Below are 22,953 nucleotides of genomic sequence, written 5' to 3'. Positions count from 1 at the left end.
GGTCATTGTGACTCAAATACTAAAAATCTCTTCAATAGTCCCAAGATGCTACATAACTCCCACTGGATGCCATCGTATGGAAATAGGTGCAAGGACATGTTGTTTTGCGTCCCATCTCTATTAAAGAAATTCCTGGAGGTATTTAGTCAATCACTGTAACCTTGTAATCTAAAATTGTGGTAGGAACCACATATCCTGTCTTTGTCAAAAATTCTATAAAGATGAGATTAACTTGAAATTCTTTAATTGTCCTACATATGAATAAAAGTTACTGGTCACAGGTTCACTAGTAAAGGTTAGACTCAACACAGCAGACTAGTTGTTCTGGCAAACAGAATTTTGGAAAACATATTCATGCAATCATTTTCTTTCATTTTCATCTTTCAGTAGATACAAATAAAAGAAATCTATTTGGAGAGTATACCTGTGTTGTCTCATTATTCATAATACATTTTGGATTTAAAGTTTTTTACTAGAAGCTGCAAACATACCAATCAAATTTATTTATTTCAAACCACAAGTTTATGGTCATTTTGATACATGATGAAAGACATTTATAAAAGAAAGATTCTTGTTTATGCATTTCCAAAGTATTTTTTTCTGATCTCATAATAGCTGCCGCTAGTCCTAGATATATCTTCTACTTCTAGCAATATACGCTTGCAGAAACACATAGACTCAATGAGGTCAGGTGTGGTGGCGCATGCCTGTAATCTGAGTATTTTGGGAGGCTGAGGCAGGAGGATCACTTGAGCCCAGGAGTTTGAGACAAGCAACATAGTGGTACATAGTGGGGCCCCATCTCTGCAAAAAAAAATAGCCAGATGTGATGGCACATTCCTATATTCCTGGCTACTTGGGAGGCTGAGACAGGAGGATTGTTGGAGCCCAGGAGCTCCAGGAGATTGAGGCTGCAGTGAGCTGTGATCATACCACTGCACTCCAGCCTGGATAATGTAGTGACACCCTGCCTCAAAACATAAATAAATACTCTACCCTTTACTGTGAAAACAGCAGCTTAATAAATGAAGATATTTTTGGTGTCTGCATAGCATTTTTTAATTTAGAAGAATATTTATAATTCACTTCTAAAACTCATTTTAGTGTAATGTTTTACTTCTTATGATGAAGGGAGCTGACATGTCTTCTTACTCTCCATGCTGCTCATGATACAAGAAAACTCTGTGAATTTCATGATTTTTACTCTCAGTAAGGATCTTAAAATAATCAGTAATCATATTTATTTCTTATATGGGTTAAGTGTGGTCACCCACCCTCAGCTTTCCAAGGTCTTAGTTTTACCTTGACTAATAATTCAAAAGTTTTGTTTTAAAAATTAAGGTTAAAATGGCTATGTGAAAGCCAGAGCCTGCCCTTGCCTTAAACTGCTTCATGGAAAAAAAAGACAACTTTAAATAGCTACATCAAGCAACATTTCATGATGTCTTAGTAAATTAAACACTAGTAAAATCTGCTGCAGTCATTTCAATATAGCATATCTTCTGCATGGATATTGGCCTTGGTCATTCAACACAGAATCAAGGCTATGTATTTGAATTTGAGAATTGATGCTTTTGTTTCCCTTTGTGAATTAATATCATTATGCTTAGGAAGATGGACTATAAATAATGACAATTTTGTCATCAGTTTAAAATTTTTTTTTTTAAGTAAGTTTTAGTGTTTTTTTGAGGAAAACATTTGATTTTTAATTAGATCAGAATGCATTCATTTTAGGTGACATTTGCATTTCTTAGAAGTGATATAAATGCTCTAAGCTGTTTTTGATTTGAGGCAAAAAATGGAATAGTTTAAGAGATAATTTCAGGAGCAAATACATATATTGAATTTATATTTAATATTACTAGAAGTAATAATAAATGTATTTTAATAAAGTCATGTTTATGTGCTTATTTTGAATTTATATAGAACTAAATAAAATTATATCATGTTAGCAAAACAGAAGCACTCACAAAATCAGCCCAACAAATGATTTAGGAGACAGGTCATCCTTCTATTACTTCTTTCTCATACATGAAGTCAACCTAATTTTAAAATATTTCTACTTATTATGTAGTAAATAATTGAAGACAGAAATATTGTTTTGTGTGAATTACTTCAATTTTGGTTATATGAAATAATTTCCTCAGAAATAGAAATATTTTTGTACAAATCTATAACTAATACAACTTCAGATTTAGTAAAGATAGATGTTATTTATTGTGTAGTGAGTTCAACTTTATTTTATTGCCTTTATAGTGAAAGAAGAGCTGTGTTAGCTTGTCAGACTTCCCTCACACCGCTGGGAAGGAATGGACGTAACATCCCAGCAACGCTGGCGCTTGAGTCTAAGGAACTTGTTAAATCTGTTCGTGCCTTACTTGATATGGATTGTAAGTTTTCTGCATTTTTTCACTTTTAAAAAATAATTTATTTAACAAAAAAAACTGAAGTCAGACAGTTGAATTTCATTATAGTGGCTTGCCTACAGCAAAATTGATACCTAATCAATAAAAATCTTGATCTACCAAGATCATAGGAGGAGAATATTTCCTTTATGTAAAGACTCAGAATGAAGCTCTAATTAAGACATGCTTTTACATCTACTTCCACCCAAAGTTTCTTTGAAATGGAAGAATAAATGTAAAAATCAATCGGCAGCAGCACTGGAAACTGGAGGAGTAGAATCAGCATTGAGGAACTTGTTGTTAAATAATAATATACCACAGATAGAATAAGATTAAACATACAGTCCAACTGAGCAAAAGACCCCAAAACTCAAATATAACAGACAAAACTACTCAATGAGTTAAGCAGAACCGTGGAAAAAACCCCAGGATCACAGACAGTGAATACTGGGAACAGACTCTGGGGCAGTCAGCAGGGTAGTTAATTAACTGGCTTGGAATAGCTGAACCAGTTCCCTAGTCTTCAGAGCTGCTGGCTCAGGCATATCCTCCTATGCTAGGGCCAGGAGAATACCTCTCTAAAGGAGCTTCATGACCTGTCACTAGATACCTCTAGAGTCAGCATTGGGCTAGAAAGAGAAGTAAGGCAATGCTCTAAGTAACTTCCATCTTCCCAACAGACAGAGAGATCCTTGGGGAAAACATAAATGATTGGATATTTTCCTCTTTCTCTCTTTGTGTCTTTGTATCTCTCCAGACACTTTTGCTTCTTTATGAATATCAACTCCCTTTTTCTAACTACTTCTTACATACCCTTTATTTTCCTGCAATGAAAATTGTAATTTACCTAACTATACCTATAATTTATAAAAATCAATGGCATGCTGATGTACTATAGAGGAGAAATAAGAGGGAGGTGATTTATAATAAAATGATATATATTTCAATATGTAAATGCTTTAGTACAACTATACTAGGATATATAATGTAGTCATCAGATGCCTGCACCTAAACAGAGAATCACCGTAAATGTGGCAACCATGAATGTAGACTGATACAGGAACACTGTATTGTCATTTTAAATAGCATGAGCAGATTGTCATCAGTAATGTTCAAATGATTGTCCAAAATGGTGACCAATGGTAAAGTTCTGAAGAGAAGAAAGTAAAATCTTCCATCAATTTATATACTAGGTACAAGCCTAGGAAATGTAATGTGTATAAAACTATCCAAAAATATTTGGGGTTTATCTAAAAATGGAATTTTGTTCCAGATTTGAATAATTAAAAACAGATGTTTTACCACCATAAATATCTAGAAGGGCATTTAAACATTATACAGGACACAGAACAATTCTTTGTTGCATAGGACTGTTCGGTGCATCCTATAATGATAGGATGTTCAGCATTCCTAGTACCCTTTCACTAAATGCCAAAAATATCCCCAAACCCTGTGACGATAGATAATGCCTCACAAATTTCCAAAAATGCCCCCTAGGTGTAATACCATTCTTAGCGGGAACCTCTATTGTTGATCCTTGTTTAAAATATGAACCAACAACCAACATTCACCTAATAATGGTCCAAGGGTGAGAAGAACTATGTAACAGGGAGATTCTGAAGAGAGAGAAAAAAAGTCTTTAATTAAATAAATATAATGTATTATTCTAATATTCTGAAGATAGCTATATTATATTCTTGAAATAAAATGGAGTTATTATCCTTAAAGAATCAATAACACATTGCACTCATAACACAAGAAGTAGTTGCATGCAATAAGGCGTTTTTTTTTTTTTTTCAACACACGGTCTCGCTTTACTACCCAGGCTGGAGTGCAGTGGCTCAATCTCGGCTCACTGCGACCTCCTCCTCCCCCATCCCCCATCATTCCCACCCCCAGGTTCAGGTGTCTCAGCCTCTCAGGTAGCTGAGACCACAGGTGCACACCACCATGCCTGGCTATTTTTTTATTTTTAGTAGAGACAGGGTCTCTCCACGTTGCCCAGGCCTGGTCTTGAACTCCTGGACTCAAGCAATCCACCCGCCTCGGCCTCCCAAAGTGTTGGCATTACAGCCATGAGCAACCACACCCGGCCAGAAAAGAGCTTTTAAAAAGTATGTTACGTTTCCTTTTTCACTAAATGAAGATATTACTCAAAAAAGTTGTTTGATTATTAAATAATATAATTTATTTGAAGCACCTACCTATCACATTCCTAGCACAAAAAACATACTCGGGAATAAGTTTTGAATTGTGGTTGAACTATAGACATAGCACTTTTTAAAAAATAAGCTGTTCCGTTTACCATTGCTGCAGAACAAATCAACCCAAAAGTTAATGGCTTAAACCAGCAATTTAGTATTGTCTCTCATGGTCCTGTTGGTTAACTAACTGCCCTCAGCTAGGCAGCTCATGTTAGAGCACTCTCACGTGGTTGCAGTCAGATGTCTGTTGGGGTTGCAATCATCTAATGACTCTACTGGGCTGGACATCTAAGATGGGAGCTCATCTTTGGCTATCAACTGGAACACCTACCTATATTTGGCCTCCCTAGCATGGTGACCTCAAGGTAGTTAAACTTCTTGTGTGGTGGCTCAAGGCTCCAGCATAGGTATTTCAGTGAATAAGACAAAAGCTGTATCACTTTTTATGACCCAGCCTCAGAAGTCACACAGCCTCACTTTCACCATATTCTGTTCATCAATGCAAATTTGAGGTGATGGGACTTAGACTCCACCCATGTATGGGAAAGTGACAAGATCTCTTTATAGAAGAGTATATAGTTAGAAGTTATTATTGTGGCCATCTTTAAAGAATAAAATGTGATACATTGTGTGTGTTAAATGGAAGTTAATTTAGTTGGGATGGCTCAGTAAACATTATTACAAGTACCCATTAATATATGGCATATTAGTAGATTAGTGTGTTAGATGTTGGTTGTTTTTCTGTCTCTTTCCTAATGTCACCTTACCTGCTAGTTGTCTTTCTGCTTGCTTCTAACATTCCACCATCCCTGTAGTTTGCCATTTTTAATCTTCCCCATGCTGGAGAATAGATGAAAACAGAATGAGAGACAGAGAAAGAAAGATGTAAACGTCCATGTTAATTAACTATGAAAATGATGTTTTCAGTACAGTTCTGGGTATTAGATGGCTTGGCTTGGTATGGGGTAACATTCAGAGACCCTCTGGGGTAAGTTCTGATTTCACAACTGTGTTATGGAGGATTGGAAACTATGCCTCTCATAGTGTCATAGTGTCTACTCAGTTTTCACAATAAGTATATACTTAAAAATCTGTATTACCTAATATGTTTGTAAAAATCAAATTATATGTCAAAAACTCATAAGGGCTAATTATGTGAAGAAATTCTGTGGGTTTTAGGAGGGATGAAAATAATCACTCCTAATGTGTTATGTGTAAGTTCGGAATTTTATATACCAGACATTTTTACGTTGGGGTGGCCACAGTGTAGGGAAACACCTGTGTAGACATAGCCCAGCGGACGTTACCATCATTAATTTTCATTACCTTGCTATCATTAACTTGAATATCTGTCAAAAATGATTATTCAAAGAAAATATTCGAAATTCAGTAGAACTTATTTCGAAGAAAATTAAAAAAATTCATCTGCACTTTTTTTCCCCCAATGATAGTCAGTAATTTGCATGCTGGTTATAAATTAATTATGCAATCAGGTTTTTAAAATTTTAGTTTAATTTTATTTTCAATTGACAAGTAATAATTGTATGTATGCATGGGGTACGTAGTGATATTTTGATACACATAATGTATAATAGTCAGATAAGAATAACTAGCATATCTATCATCTCAAACATTGATCATTTCCTTGGGTTGGGAACATAAAATATCCTCCTTCTAGCTATTTCAAACTATGTAGTACATTATTGTTAACTATACTCATCCTGCACTAGTATAGAGCACTAGAACTTATTCCTTCTATCTAGCTGTAATTTTTTATCCTTTAACAAATCTCTCCCTATCCCCCTGTTCTCCCTGTCCTTCCAGTCTTTAGTACCCTCTGTTTTACTTTTCACTTCTATGAGATCAACTTTTTTATTCATATGCAGGGACACACACACACATACACTATATTTTCCTTATCCATTCATCTATTGTTGGACACTAAGATCGATTCCATATATTGGCTATTGTGAATAGTGCTGCAATACACATGGCAAGATATCTCTTCAATATGCTGACTTTCTTTTCTTTGAATAAATGCCCAGTAGTAGGATTGCTGACTCATATTGTAGTTCTATTTTCGTTTTTTAAGGAACTTTTGTACAGTTCTCCATAGTGGCTGTGCAAGTTTACATTCCCACCAGTGGTGTACAAGGGTTCCCTTTTCTCTGCATCTTCTCCAGCATTTACTTTCTGTATTTTCGATAATAGTCACCTTAACTAGGTTGAAATGATAACTCATTGTGGATTTGATTTGCATTTCCCTGCTGATTAGTGATGTTGAGCATTTTTCATCTGTTTGCTGGCCATTTATATGTCTTCTTTTGGGAAATGTCTGTTCAGATCATTTGCTCACTTTTTAAATCAGATTGATTGGTTTTTTGCTGTTGATTTTCTGCTAGTAGTTTGAGTTTCTTGTGTATTCTGGATATTAATTCCCTGTCAGATGAGTAGTTTGCAAATATTGTCTCCAATTCTATAGGTTATATTTTCACTTTTGATTGTTACCTTTGCTGTGCAGAAGGTCTTTGGTTTGATATAATCCCATTTGTTTATTTTGCTTTTGTTGCCTGTGCTTTTGAGGTCTCATTCATAAAATCTTTTCCCAGACCATTGTCTTGAAGTGTTTCCCCTATTTTTTCTCTTAGTGGTTTTATAGTTTCAGATCTTACATTTAGGTCTTTGCTTCATTTTGAGTTGATTTTTGTATAGGGTGAGATGTCATTCATCTGCATATGGATATCCAGTTTTTCCAGTACCATTTATTGAAGAGACTATCCTTTCCCCAGTGCTTTTGGCACCTTTATCAAAAATCAGTTGGCTGTAAATATGTGGATTAATTTCTGGGTTGTCTATTCTGTTTCGTTGGTCTGTGTGTCTGTTTTTAGGCCAGTCCCATGCTGTTTCGATTACTGTAGCTTTGTAGTATATTTTGAAGTCTGGTAGTGTGATGTCTCCAGCTTTGTTCTTTTTGCTCAGGAGTACTTTGGCTGTTCAGGGTCTCTTGTGGTTCCATCCAAATTTTAGAGGTTTTTTTTCTATTTCCATGAAGAATGTCATTGGTATTTTGATGGAGATTGCATTGAATGTGTAGATTGCTTTGGGTAGCATTGTCGTTTTAACAGTATTATTAATAATTATTTTGATCTGTGAGCATGGGATGTCCTTCCATTTATTTATAGCCTCTTCAGTTTCTTCCATGAGTATTTTATAGTTTTCCTTATAAAAGTATTGTCTCTTGCAAGGGTTATGCTTTGATGTTTAAAACTAGCACATCTATGTTGTCCTTTTATTTAGAAATATAATTGCTAATGTTGGCACATTTTGCCAGTACTTTTTATAGGTTTATATGACATAGCTTTCAAGTTTAATAATTCAGATTAAATTCAACTGATTTTCTTTGTCTTTAAGCAGCAGCTTTTTCTAAGATCGATTCCATCGATTCCATGGAAAACAGAAAATTACTAACTACCATGAGGTAGATAATTCAGCGACAACCCTCACCTCGTTTTCTTTCTTTGCCTTGACTATCTGGTTATTTCAAGTTACAATTTGAAATTTTTACTTGGGTAATTGCCTCTACTTTCTTCTTAATATAAATGTTCTCTAGGATGTTATACTATGGGATTTTCTCAGAAAGCTGAAGGGTAAGGTTTCTTGGCTCTTACAGCTTAAAACCAGTCTCTAAGGAATATCTAGAAGACAATTCTGTCACCCAGGCTGGAGTGCAGTGATGTGATCCTGGCTCACCACAAACTCCACCTCCTGGATTCAAGCAATTTTCCTACCTCAGCCTCCTGAGTAGCTGGGATTACAGGTGCCTGCCACCATGCCCAGCTATTTTCTGTATTTTTAGTAGAAACAGGGTTTCACCATGTTGGCCAGGCTGTTCTCAAACTCCTGACCTCAAGTGATCCATCTGCCTTGGCCTCCCAAACTGCTGGGATTACAGGCGTTAGCCACCACACCAGGCCTAGAAGACAATTCCAAACCTTTCCTGGATTGTGGACTCCATTGGAATCTGATGAAACCCTCTTCCCAGAAATGTGAGATTACACACATTTTGCATCCATTTTCAGAGTATTTACAAACCCCTACCTAAGACTCTCCCATGTATAAGGAACATGAATGCTTTTCACATCATTGCACACATGGTCATCCCAGCATCACCAGAATACCTCTAACAGTGGAGAAGTGTGTAAATCATAGAGGCAGGCTGGAAGGAAGCAGCAGTTTGAATACATGTAAACAATGCTCCACAGAATCTCTGATGTTCCTTAGAGATGCGCCACAGAGCACCCCAATTGTTCATCCAATTTCACTAGCCAAATTACTTAACGTCTAGGTCTGTTTTTGCATATAACAAGTGGGTCTCATAACATCAAAGTGGCAGGATTGAACGATTAAATAGTACGTATGAAATTCCCAAAAGAACCTCTGGTAGGGTAAGATGCCTATATGGATATTGTTGTTGCTGCTGCTGCTGCCACTGACATGACTACTGCTGGTGCCACATGATTGTTATTTAAAGTAATTAATTTAATTTTACTTTCTCCTTATGGTAGGTATTAAATTATTATTGTCTAAAGCTTCTTTCAACTTGGATACATTTGAAAATATGGTAGATGAGAGCTTTTCATAATATATATCATTTAATGTTATTATTGATGTTGAGTTAGAATGTAATTGTCACAGGAAACTGTGGCTAAATGTCTTAATCAGTATCTTATCTTTTAGTTGTTTATTGCTAACTGTGAGGAAACTTTTGTCTGTTCTGTCATTATTTATATTGAAACAGTCTGAAAGCAGAATAGGCATTTTTATTTAGTATTGGAATCCCTGGAGATGCTTCTATTGATCTCCTTATATTTACATGTTCTATATCAGTATAATGCCTTTGTGTAGTTTTTATTTGAAATAAAATAGTTTTGAACTACCCGTTCAGAACTGCAGTTTCTGTTTAACTGACATATAGATTGACAAAATGATTATGTAACAAAAGAGGCAGTTCTATCATTAAAAATACATAATAAGAAAAAATCTGGCCAGATAAGCCAAATGAGGCCTTTAATAAAAAGAGAATATATTGACTTCTTGTTAAATTGGCAGCATAATCACAGGCCTCTAACTACCTTCCTTCAGGCCTCATGGAAATGATAACTAGAATATAAAATAAGGCAAAAATCTTCAAAAGCACTGGCAGTTACAGGTGAATCCTAAAAACTTTTTAATATAGGAGAGGTAGGACCACATGGAAGGAAAGCAGGAAGGGTCAACCTGTTACTCCCACTGCTAAACAACAGTAGCGATTGTGGGAATAGCTGGCTGGCAGGAACCCTGGCAGGAGGACACTCTTAATATGTTCTGAGTTGAAGGAGTAATGAATAAAGTCAAAGACAGGCTGGGGGTAGGGGACAGATGATCTCTTTTCACTCTTTTTTATCTTAGTGAGTCAATGGCATTTGTTGAAATCCTCAGGTTCACATAGATTATTTGTCAAGCAGAAGGACAACTGGGGCTTGATCCTTTAGAAAGCAGAGATACACTTTAGATCTGACAGACACGGGGGCATACAGGAAGCTTTAAGTGTAAGAGGAGCTGTCACGACAGCTTCGGCACCAAAAGCCACATCGCTCTGCACAGCCACCTCTTGTTCTAAGTCACTTTTCACCCCACTCAGACTGCTGAGTCATCCTTAAACTCATAATGCAAGGGTACATTTCACCCAGAGGTTTGAGAGGGTAATTCCAACAACAATTTGGTCAAATTTTAAGGCAATCAAAGGGTCTACATATTCTTTAAAATGTCAGAAACCAGTTCTGAGTAGAGAGTTCTCTAAATTCGAGCTTTTATGAATAAAAATGTATGACATATATAACGTGTATATATACACACACATTCAAGCTATTCGAGCTCTTATAAACAAATGTATACATATACATATTAATATATGATTATGAAAAGGTCCACAGTATTAAAGCCAGGAAATATAGCTGTCAAGATTCACAATGGACTTCAGGATCAAGATAGAAGAAGGATCTCATGCTAAAACCTTCCCATTCTGCTCTTACACATAGAAATGACATTTTAAATTGTGTGTGTGTGTGTGTGTGTGTGTGTTTAGATAAAAAACAAGAAAGGAATATCACCTTGCATCAGAAACAATATGAAACTATCATGATAAGTAGGATTTTAAACTTCAGAGATTTCACAGAATTGAGATCAGCAGTTGGAGCTAAGGTTTCTACACCCATGAGGCCCTAAATGATGCCTAAGCAAAGGAAGCAAGGGGCAGGAATCCTTCTGTAGAGAATATACTTTGTTTTCTTAAATTGCTTATATATTAGGCATTTAAAAAAATCCCTCCAGTTTAGGAGCCATCTGGGCCTGCCACTAATTAAAGTTGAAAGTAAACATTTCATCCACTACAGGTGGGGAATATAAATTGGCAGGAGACATCCTTGGGAATCAGTTTTGCAGTATATATCAAGAGCTTTTTAAATATCCATTTGGAAGGTTTTTGTGAAAGTTAAAATGTTTTTAATGGTCATATGTTCTCACTCAATAACCCCACCTCCCACCTGTTATTATTTGCAAAAGATGTGTATAAGTATATACATGTATTTTTATTACTACATTTCTTATATGGATTGAACATCCCAAATCTGAAATCCTAAATTTGAAATGCCCCAAAATCCAAAACTTTTGAGTGCAGATATGGCCCCAGAAGTGGAAAAATTCACGCCTGACCTCACATGATGGGTTGTAGTCAAAACGCGGGAGCATAACACAATTTATTCAATGTCCCCAAGAGAAAAAAACACTAACGAAACGAAACAAAACACCCTCGCAGCCCACTTCAGCTTTGATATATTTTTTTCTGAGCAAGCATGATGGTGATGCCAGACAACCACAGATTGTCCACATGGTTGACCAGAATAGTGACACCTTTGCTTTCTGGTGGTTCAATGTTTACAAATTTGGTTCATGCACACAATTGTTACAAATATTCTATAAAAGCTGTGTAAAAGGTGCTTATGAAACAAATGAATTTTATGTTTTAGTCTTGAGTCCCATTCCTAAGATACCTCATTATGTATATGCAAATATTTCATAATCCTAAATACTTCTGGTCCAAGCATTTCAGATAAGGGGTACTCAACCTCTAATATCAAAAATATGGATGTTACCATTATTCTAACGGAACTCACTCAGGAATGGAAAACCAAACAGCCTTTTTTCACTTATAAGTGGGAGCTAAGACATGAGGACGCAGACATAAGAATGACACAATGGACTCTGGGGACTTAGTGGGAAGGATGGGAGGGGGTTAAGAGATAAAAGACTACACATTAGGTGCAGTGTACACTGCTCGAGTGATGGCTGCACCAAAACCTCAGAAATCACACCTAAAGAACTTATCCATGTAACTAAACACCCTGTTCCCCCGAAATTATTGAAATAATAACAATAAATAAATAAATGAAATGAAATACATAACATTTTGAAAATATTTCTATTAACAACAAAAAAGTCCTAATTTCTCTCAGTAAAGAAAGATCATGATCTTGTATTTTATTAACAACAGTGTAATTTAGTATGTTTCATGACTCTGAAAAATCTTTAGCACATTATTTTAGGCAACAAAAGAAATGAATGTTCAACTTTTACAGGTTAGTTCAATATCTATGTTATTTTTACTCAACCAATTCAAAATAAGACTGTCAAGCGGTAACCATCTGATTGCATATATTTGTCTGTGCAAGCCTCCTGCATCACTTCAGGTGTTCCTCTCTGAAATCAGCAATATATTAACTTTTAAGAAGAATGTAAGTAGTAGCTGCCTTTTTTTGTTACGTCTGAAGCTAACTAGAAGTTACGTAAGCAGATTAGAAAAGGTTTTCTGAGAAAAAAGGGAAAAGCAGTACTGTAACATTTTAAAGGCCTTGGATGGGATTTGTCTTTTAAATTCTTCCCTTCTTTACAAGCTAAAGCTCAGACTTGATATGGCATCTTCTCATTCTACTTCTTCTGGACCTCAGACATTCATCATTCTTTGCCTCATTCCTCACTCTATCGCCCAGGCTGGAATGCAGTGGCACAATCTCGGCTCACTGCAATCTCTACCTCCTGGGTTCAAGGGATTCTCATGCCTCAGCCTCTCGAGTAGCTGGGATTACAGGTGTGTTCCACCATGCCCAGCTAAGTTTTGTATTTTTAGTAGAGACGGGTTTTGCCATGTTGGCCAAGCTGGTCTTGAACTCCAGGCCACAAGTGATCTGCCCGCCTTGGCCTCCCAAAGTGCTGGGATAATAGGCCTGAGCCACTGTGCCCAGCCAAAACTCTGTTTCTTTAATGAAAGTCAACTATACTATTAATATTTAGAATGGACATTATGGTATTTTCCTGTACATAAAGTAATTATGCTATTTTTTGTCCTAGAATTGGGATGATGTTCCAAGCATTAGATAATAGCTTATTATGTGATTCTATGTCATTTGAGAGAAATTTTACCTGTTTTTGTAAAACAGACCTGTTGTCTGGTGACTTGATTATTCAAAGCCAGATAGTAACCACAACAAATATTTGTGGCACTTTGCCATTCAAGGAAATGGCGAACTCACATATTCTCCTGTGTTGTTTCAAACTGAAAGTAGGTCACTGCTGTAAGGTTCCATTAAGAAAAATATATCAAATTTAATCTTGGGTGATTGAACTTTAAGTTGGCAAAATATTGACAGCAACAAGAGAAATAATTATTTTCCTGGTACAATTTTATTTCCAGAAAAAATGAGTTAAAGAGAAAAACATATCACTTAAGAAAAGGTAATGATTTACATTCATTATTTCATTCTTTCCAGAACTATTTGTTGAGTATCTACGATGGGCCAGACCCTAGGATAACAACACAAACAAGGTCCTTGCTATCAAGCTGCTTAGGTAAATTGTAGTGGACAGAGATGGACAAGCAAGTTAACAAATAAATTAAAAAAGTAATTGTAGACAGTGATGAGTGTTATGCATATAATAAAACCAGATGATATATTAGGAAAGATGAGTAAGTGGGGATGCTGCATTAGATTAATTGACAAATAAGCCTGCTTTGAAGAGGTAACATTGCATCCCAGACTCAGCTGGGAACAAAAACTATGGGAAGGACCTTTCAGGTCCAGTACAAAAGCTGTGAGATAGGAACAAACTTGACATATTTGAGGGACAGGAAAAAAAAAAAAATGCCAGTGTATCTTATATGTATAAGCAAGCAGGAGAGTAGCACGAGATAAGGGTGGATGTGTAGCAAGAAGCCGGATAATACAAGGCTTTGAACACCATACTAAGGAGTTTGGATTTTATTTTAAGTGCCATAGGAAGGCAGAAGGAGTGACATGATATGATCTACATTTTAAAAGATCCTTTGGGTGTTTGTTTAAAACTGGGCTCTAAGAGTAGCAAGAGTGAAGAAAGCAGGAAGACTAGTTGGCTATTGCAGTGATTGAGGTGGGAGATAGTGGTAACTTGGGCTCAGTTTGAAGTAACAGCTAACAAATATTTATTTTTTAAATAGGATTAGTAATATGTCAGCATGTATAACTTTTTGGAACACCTGAAATTCGGTGTTAATTTTTAAACTTCCCTATTCATGTGCATATTGGTTCAATGAGTAAACAAAAGTCCGGTAGCACAGACAGATCTGCTGTCATCTTGGATCTTAGACTACTCCATGTTTTTCTATTGTGCCTTCTCTGCACTAATCAACTATTGGGTATTTGCTTTTTTCATCAAACAAATTCCTAAAAACGTGCTGAAATTATTTAATACCACCAGATACATAGCAGCAATCTACTAATCTCTGTTGGTACACAGGAAACAAACATAGACAGTTCTTCGCTCATAAAAATCAGGAAGCCATGATGTTTCTAGTGTTTAACATACAAAAACAAATATCTAGTGTGAGTCAATCCCAAAGCTCCCACATATTGTGGGTTTTCACAGAAGATCATTTCCAAGAAACTATTTCAGATATATACTTTAATCACATACACTACTGATAGCCTTAAGATATGAAGACACAGCTAGACAAGCAAGACTTAATTCCCACTACAGGCAGGAATATAGTAGCTGTCAAGGGGATTGCAGGATGTATACTATCTAGTATTTAATCAAGTAAAATCTGTATACCTTACTACTAACGTGTGAACAGTCTATCACATAAAATGGTTACAAGCACAAAGGCTGAAAAATACAAGGACTGCCTCTAAGATTCTAGAAGGCGTCAGTGGTAAAATATAGTCAATTATCACTTTTTCAAAAGATGAAACTCTGATTCTTTTCACAATTAGAACTGACTATAATGATAGAATGCCTAAAGTATAGTCCATGTTTCAGTCCTATAACTGGACAAACAAAACGTAAATGATGCCGGAAAGAAACATCTTCCCTCAAGGCCTGAAAATCTCCTCATCCAAACTGAATGCATTATTTTGGGTTAGTGGAATAGGTATTTTCCAGAGTTCACATGAGGACAAAGTATTAACAGCTCATCTCAGAAAAGGCGGCAGTACTAAAATGTGTGCAGTAAGAGCTTTCATAATTATTTGTCATGATAAAATAGTTCAGTTTGGATCCAGAAGTTCAGTTCTTGCCTTCAACAACAGAGTATTAATATTACTGTTACAGATAATATTTTTAAAAATAATAACATTGACACAAAAGGTTTTAAATTTTTATCAGTTTTGCAGTTCTAAAGTTCTGTTTTACATTAATATGCCCTCACAGCAACCCTGTGAGAGAGACATTATTCTTTTTAGTTTAAAAGATATGGAAAGATCAAAGCTCATAGAGCTTAATGATTTGCTTAAGTCACAAGTTTGGAAAGGACAATGTGAGAATCCTAATTCAGGTCTTCTAATTCTCAGTCCAGGGTTCCTAATAAATCCTGTGAGTCTCATAGGAATGTAGTTAAGACATTATGTCACAATTGAACTGATAATTTTTTTTTGTCTTTTAAAGAATATAAAATAGCATGGTGTGTTAAGATTGATGGCACCTTAGATTTGGTGAAATACGATGACCTCCCTGAGTATTCGCTTCCTGTCTCTGAAGTCAGGGTACAGTCTTCATATAGTTGTCTCAAGGATTAAGTGACCTACTATGAAAGTGCTTTGCTCTGTAACTATAGGTTTATAGGGGTTTTATGTGTTTGGGTTTTGTTTTGTTTTGTTTTTGTAGACAAGGTCTCATGCTGTTGCCCATGCTGGAGTGCAGTGGTGTGATCACAGCTCACTGCAGCCTCAACCTTCCTGGCTCAAGTGATCCTCCCACCTCAGCCTCCTGAGCAGCTGGGACTACAGGCACACACCACCACACTCAGATAATTTTTGGGATTTTTTGTAAAGATGGGATTTTGCCATGTTGTCCAGGCTGGAGTTTATGTTTTAGAGTTCAATTTTTATTTTAATTAGAATCATTAAATAAAATATACCTCATCTTACCTAATTTTCATGACTTACAAGTATTCAAGATAAAGCAATAGATTGCATTGCCTCAAGAAGCTTCAGTAGTTTTCAGTCTGCTATAAGATATCTCCCTCACTGATAACATTGATCTTCTCAGGAGATAGGTTTGGGAGATTATCTGTTTTTTATTAGAAACTTTTATATTGCTTTTTTTTTTTTTTTCCTTAAGAGCAAGCATTTGTTACTGCTGAACTTTAAAGCTTATTTTTTAAGTAAAAGAATTTTTAAGCCTCATGGAGATCTCACAGTAAGAAACAAAAGCTCTCTTTGGGACTATTTGCATAACAATACGTAAAGAGGGAATAATAAATGTGCCTAGGTAAAGATCTTAAAACTGGGGAGGCACTCCTCCATAAAGTGAGCTTAAACCTCCAGACAGAGTTAACAGCTCTTTGCTCAAACCTGTATTATTGCTCTTTTCATATTGCCTTGTAATTATCTATTTGTATGTTTTTCTTCTCACTGAATTTTATCCTAAACTGCTTTGCATCTTTAGTGACAAGCACAGTGCCGACCTCATAATAAGTGAATAATAAATCTTTGTTGAATGACAAAAAAAATGAAGATGTAAAGTCAACAACTGAATCTTTAATAGTTTTTTTTTCTGAAAATATGTGACCTTTTCCAACCGACATTATTGATAAAAAAGTATAAAGCAATTAGTTCTTAGGACTACACAGTGCTATTTGTGTTTCCCATTTCTTTTATAATAACTCCAGAATTCTAACGAAAGTTAAAGTCGAAAGTAGAATAGGAAAAATATTCAGAGTGAGAAAACTTGCTTCTTAGACAAGTTATTTTACAGCCTTAAGTAAATTATTCAACCTCACTTTTGCCCCATTTATAAAATGGAAAAAATGATGTATTTGTCTCTAAACATTATAGGATAAAAATGAAGTAACATTCGTAAAAAATTGCCTGTAGTTTTTACTACAGATAAATAAAATAAATTAGTTCACACCTTAATTCTATTTTTATCCAAAAAGTAGATTCATTTTTGCTTGTAGAGAAGCAGAGTAGTGAAAAGATCATATGCTATAAAGTTCAAATGCCAGCTCTGTGGCATAATAGATTTGGCTTTGAGAATTCTATAAGTTGGCTGAGTCTCATTTTTTTTTCATCTGTGAAGATGGAGATATCACCAACCCTTAGGTTTGTCCTGAGGATTAAAGCTAATGTATCTGAAGTGGCCAGCTCATTGAAAATATTATGGCTTACATCTGGTAGGTACTTAATATTCTCATTATCGTCATCATCATTATAATCTTCATTTTTCATTGTCATTGCGTAAAAGGATTATTTTGTCCTTACAGCCTTAAACCATTATCTTCCGCACCTCCTTTTTCTTAAGAACTAGAGACCCTGGAAGATAATGAACAATTTCTACTAATGTAGATTTCTATAATCTATCGTTACATTACTTCTTTGGGAACATGTGAGAAACTGTGTGCTAAAACCCTGGAAAACAATTGCAAAGTAACATTTCATGCTTTCAAGTGGCAGTAATTTTAGGTAAGAAATCAGTCTTCAACTCAAATTTATTTAATGGATATAAAGATTGAAATAATAAAGAAGTTTATATCTAACTGGCAACCTCAAAGGCCCCCTGGAAACATTTCATACAGTCTTATATATGGAATGAAGGAAGCCTTGCTGAACTTGTATAGAAAATGGAAATACTAAAATTGCATAGGGATGAGGTCTAAATAGCCAGTAGTTCCCTGCAAACCCATAAACTAGATATTCACAGGCATTTCATCCATGTGAGGTAGGAGTAAGCCATATAGATACCTGAACGAAAAGTGTTCCAGACAGAAGGAACAGCAAGTGGAAAGGCCCTGAGACAGGAGTGTGCCTGGTGTGTTTGAGAAAAGCAAAGAGAATAGTTTGGATTGAGAGATCCAGTTCATTCTATCATGAAGCTCCCAGTTTAATTGTCTACTGTCAGAAAGGCTGTACCTAATCACCTGTCTAATGTTGACCTTCTCTCCACCTCCAATACTCTATCTCACTCCCCTATTTTATTCTCTTCACTCCCCTATTTTATTCTCTTCACAGCACTTTATTTGTTGTTTGTTTGTTTACTTGTTTATTTTCTACCTCCTTTAGTAAAATATAAGCTTCTTGAGAACGGTGATCTTGAACATCTTCTTTACCACAATTAGGTAACACCTAGAACAGTGCCTGGTACATAGCAGGTATTCATGAGACACTCATATTTTATTATTGTGCTTAATATCTGTTAGTAAGCACATTTAATATTTAACAGATGAATGTTGTATATATATATTTTAATTTCATTTACTTAGGAATGAACTTCAAACAATGAGACACCATTTTTATTCACCAGAGTGCCATATATTAACAGTGATTTGTCATCTACAGTGTTAGTAAATACTTGAGGAAACCAGCACACTCATATACTGTTGATAGTTGTTTACTAGATTCAATTTTTTTGGAGAGCAGTCTAGCTGTATCTCTAGGAATCTAAATGCACATTTTTTTGGCCCTTCAGTTTCACTTCCAAAGTCTATATACAGAAATACCAATTTATATGCATAAATATAATATACAGATTATAATCATGTATTGGTTAATGACAGGGATATATTCTGAGAATACATCATTGGGCAATTTCATCATTGTGTAAATATCATACAAACAAACCTCGGTGGTATAGCCTACTATCTATTTAGGCTATATGGCTTATAGCCTATTAATCCTAGGCTTCAAGTATGTATAGCAAAAACTGTACTGAATACTGTATGCAATTATAATTCTAAGTATTGTGTATCTAAACATGAAAAAGGTACAGCAAAAATACAGTATTATGATCCTATAGAATCGCTGCTACAAATATGGTCTGTCATTGACTGAAACATGGTTATGCAGTACATTACTGTACCTACTTGTATGTACAGATAGATGTCAAACAGTCCGTTCTTTCCAGAAATATTTGTTGAATACAATTTATCAGGCACTAAGAACATAGGCCAGCTTTGCTAATGTCCTTTAGTATAAAGCAAGCAGGTGAAGCTCAGTATTGAAGTAGATAAAACTTGCAGGAAGAACAGAATCAACTCTTGTATATAGAGATCCTAAGTAGGTACCACATACCATCTGCTGAGACTTTCTGATTAAAATCTTTCTGTGGAAGGTTATACCTTTTTTTCAGAGCAACACACCTTATAGACGGGGAATAAGACTACAAAGTTTCCTGTACAGAAAGTGATGATTGTGAGTGAGGATGATACACCAATAATGAGCATGAGAGATATAAAAAGGAAGAAACCAAAATAAAACCATTAGAGTGAACCTCAACCAGCCCAGGCATAAAAGGAGTATGAATGATGCCTTCTGAAAGTGGATCATTAGTGCCTGCCAACCTGTTGCAATACTGAAGCATTTCAACTATTTTAATATCTGCTAGAATTGTATTTCTACCAAAAGATGCTAAAGAGGGTGTGATTGTTTAATTATGTACAGATCTGGTCATATATTACAGACTACATGGGCGCAGTTTTGTTTTGTCTTGTTTTGTTTTAAACTTGGCTAAAATGAGTTTATTCTCATGTTTAGAGACTATGGATGGGAACATAGCTTGTAGGGTAAGAAATCCTAAAAGGTTAACACTACTGTGTATGATTACTTATAGCCTAAATAAGGAAAAAGCATAAAAGTACACAAGTAAATCAAGGGAAGCTTAACAGAATTCTTTAATGAACTTACATGTTTAAACAAATATACAAAAGATAGACAAAGAAACAACCTAGAACTAACAAAAACTTTTACAAATAGTGTTAGGAAAGTTAAGGCCAGGATTAACTTAAACTTTGAAAAATAAAGATGAGAAGAACTACATTTAAAGCAATAATGGAAAAGTAGAAGAATTGGTTTTTAAAGGTAATACAGAGAGGAAGAGTCTAAGAATTGTGTTGGACAAATTCTTTGGGTGGTTTCCATGATTCCTGTTTCCTGGTGTTCATGCCTTTGTGTGATCCTCTCCCTTGGAGTATGTTTGGGACCTGTGATTTGCTTGTAACTATACAATACAGCAAAGTCACAGGATGTACATGATTATATTGCATGAGATTTTAGTGCCAATTTTGCTGGAATCTTGCACTCTTTACTGGCTTCAAAGATATGAGCTGCTATGTTAGGAGACTTATGACAAGGAGCTGAGGACAGTCTCTGGATGAAGCCTTCAGTGCTCCCCAGTCAAGCCTCAGATGAGACCACAGCCATGCTCAACCTGTAGATTGAAGCCTTATGAGATCTAAGCGGAGGACTCAACTAAGCCATGCCCAGACTCCTGCCCTAGAGAAACCATGAGATAATACACATGTATTGTTTTAAGCTGCTATGTGTGTGGTAGTTTGTTATACCACAATATAAATTAACACCATAAACTATTGCCATTTGCTTCTATCTTCCCAGTGGGAAAATGACCTTCACAGTGGCAAGGCTAGAATTTTTCCTGGATTAAAAAATATTGTTCTATTGGCATAAGGGATAGAAATTACATTATTAGGGCTTTTAGTCACTCTTCAGACTCCTTATGAGAGATAAACATCCTCACTACCCCCTTGACACTTTTCTGTCTAATCAAAAGAAATTTGGGGGAATTAGAAGGGTGATTTTTTACCATCTTAATTAAGACACCAGCCTCCAGAAGCAAACAGCAGCTGTTATATTAGAAACACCACTATGAATCTTCCTGAGAGAAATAGCTCTCCCTCCTTACCATCTGATACTGTCTTATTCAGCTTAACATTTCTAGTACCTATCATGGTGCTTGACACAGTTGATACTCAATGATTAATGAATGAATTCCTCATTAAGTTATCTCATCCGAATGTACATTCAATAAGAAAGAGGGAAATTCACCCTTTTCCTGTAGCACAATTCCTTCTTAGACTTTTGGGAATGAAAAAGCATACATGATATTTATTTATGTACAAGGAAGCATGAATGAACCATGAGAATATAGACATTAGTGAACTGCTTTTGTAAATAAAAGGAGCTTTAAAAACCTAATATGAATTCCGATTACTTCACAATTCTCTTTATTTTTTCTCAATCTACAGAGTTTTGTATAGTTTTGTTTGAGACACGTTCAGAGTTAGTAAATGCCAGAAGCTTGTCTGATTGCAAATGATACTGACATAATGGACTCATTTGTTATGTCTATGTTCTCTATCTTTGCATCACATAAAAGTACAAACATTTTTATAACTTGACAATAATTGAAAATGAAATGCCTTTATCTTTTTCTTCATTTATTTTTAGCTTCCTTCTTTGTACACCCATGATGAAAACAAAATTTTAGCATTATTTATTCCTGTCGAATGCCTACATTGTATCTCATTACTAGCAATTTGTGAATTCTTTTCTTTTTTTTTTTTTCTTTTTTTTTGTACTTTAAGTTCTGGGATACATGTACAGAACTTTCAGGGTTGTTACATGGGTATACATGTGCCATGGTGGTTTGCTGTACCCATCAATCCGTTATCTACATTAGGTGTTTCTCCTAATGCTATCACTCCCCCAGCCTCCCACCCCCAGACAGGCCCTGGTATGTGATGTTCCCCTCTCTGTGGCCATGTGTTCTAATTGTTCAACTACCACTTATGAGTGAGTACATACAGTGTTTGGTTTCCTGTTCCTGTGTTAGTTTGCTGAGAATGATGGTTTCCAGCTTCATCCATGTCTCTACAAAGGACATGAGCTCATCTTTTTTATGGCTGCATAGTATTCTGTGGTGTATATGTATGACATTTTCTTTATCCAGTCTATCATTGATGGGCATTTGGGTTGGTTCCAAGTCTTTGCTATTGTGAACAGTGCTGCAATAAACATATGTGTGCATGTGTCTTTATATTAGAATGATTTATAATCCTTTGGGTATATACACAGTAATGGGATCGCTGGGTCAAATGGCATTTCTGGTTCTAGATCCTTCAGGAATAGCCACACTGTCTTCCACAATAGTTGACCTAATTTACACTCCCACCAACAGTGTAAAAGCATTCCTATTTCTCCACATCCTCTCCAGCATCTGTTGTTTCCTGACTTTTTAATGATCGCCATTCTAACTGGCGTGAGATGGTATCTCATTATCGTTTTGATTTGCATTTCTCTAATTACCAGTGGTGATTAGATTTTTTTTTATATGTTTGTTGGCCGCATAAATATCTTCTTTTGAGAAGTGTCTGTTCATATCCTTTGCCCATTTTGATGGGGTTGTTTGTTTTTTTCTTGTAAATTTGTTTAAGCTCTTTGTAGATTCTGGATATTAGCCCTTCGTTAGATGGATAGATTAGAAAAATGTTCTCCCATTCTGAAAGTTGCCTGTTCACTCTGATGATAGTTTCTTTTGCTATGCAGAAGCTCTTTAGTTTAATTAGATCCCATTTGTCAATTTTGGCTTTTGTTGCCGTTGCTCTTGGTGTTTTAGACAGGAAGTCCTTGCCCGTGCCTATGGTATTACCTAGGTTTTCTTCTAGGGTTTTTATGGTTTTAGGTCTAACATTTAAGGCTCTAATCCATCTTGAATTAATTTTCATATAAGGAGTAAGGAAAGGATCCAGTTTCAGCTTACTACTTACTGCTAGGCAATTTTCCCAGCACCATTTATTAAATAGGGAATCCTTTCCCCATTTCCTGTTTTTGTCAGGTTTGTCAAAGATCAGATGGCTGTAGATGTCTGGTATTATTTCTGAGGGCTCTGTTTTGTTCCATTGGTCTATATCTCTGTTTTGGTACCAGTACCATGCTGTTTTGGTTACTGTAGCCTTGTAGTATAGTTTGAAGTCAGATAGAGTGATG

The 22,953-nt window shown here is 35.6% G+C and overlaps 1 protein-coding gene across 2 annotated transcripts in view; it reads left to right on the top strand.

The window, feature by feature from the left end:
• STXBP4 (syntaxin binding protein 4) overlaps positions 1 to 22,953 on the top strand; it is a 212,961-nt gene that overhangs the window by 126,808 nt on the left and 63,200 nt on the right. For both annotated transcript variants that reach the window (XM_011953762.1, XM_011953761.1), the window contains one exon: positions 2,257 to 2,390. In XM_011953762.1, the coding sequence (XP_011809152.1) occupies positions 2,257 to 2,390 (134 nt within the window). The remainder of the gene's footprint in view (positions 1 to 2,256; positions 2,391 to 22,953) is intronic.

The sequence above is a fragment of the Colobus angolensis genome, unplaced genomic scaffold (assembly GCF_000951035.1).
Source record: "Colobus angolensis palliatus isolate OR3802 unplaced genomic scaffold, Cang.pa_1.0 Scaffold37, whole genome shotgun sequence".
In the NCBI taxonomy this organism is placed as follows: domain Eukaryota; kingdom Metazoa; phylum Chordata; class Mammalia; order Primates; family Cercopithecidae; genus Colobus; species Colobus angolensis.
Note: the sequence above shows the minus strand (reverse complement) of the source record. Positions and strands in the feature narration are given on the sequence as shown.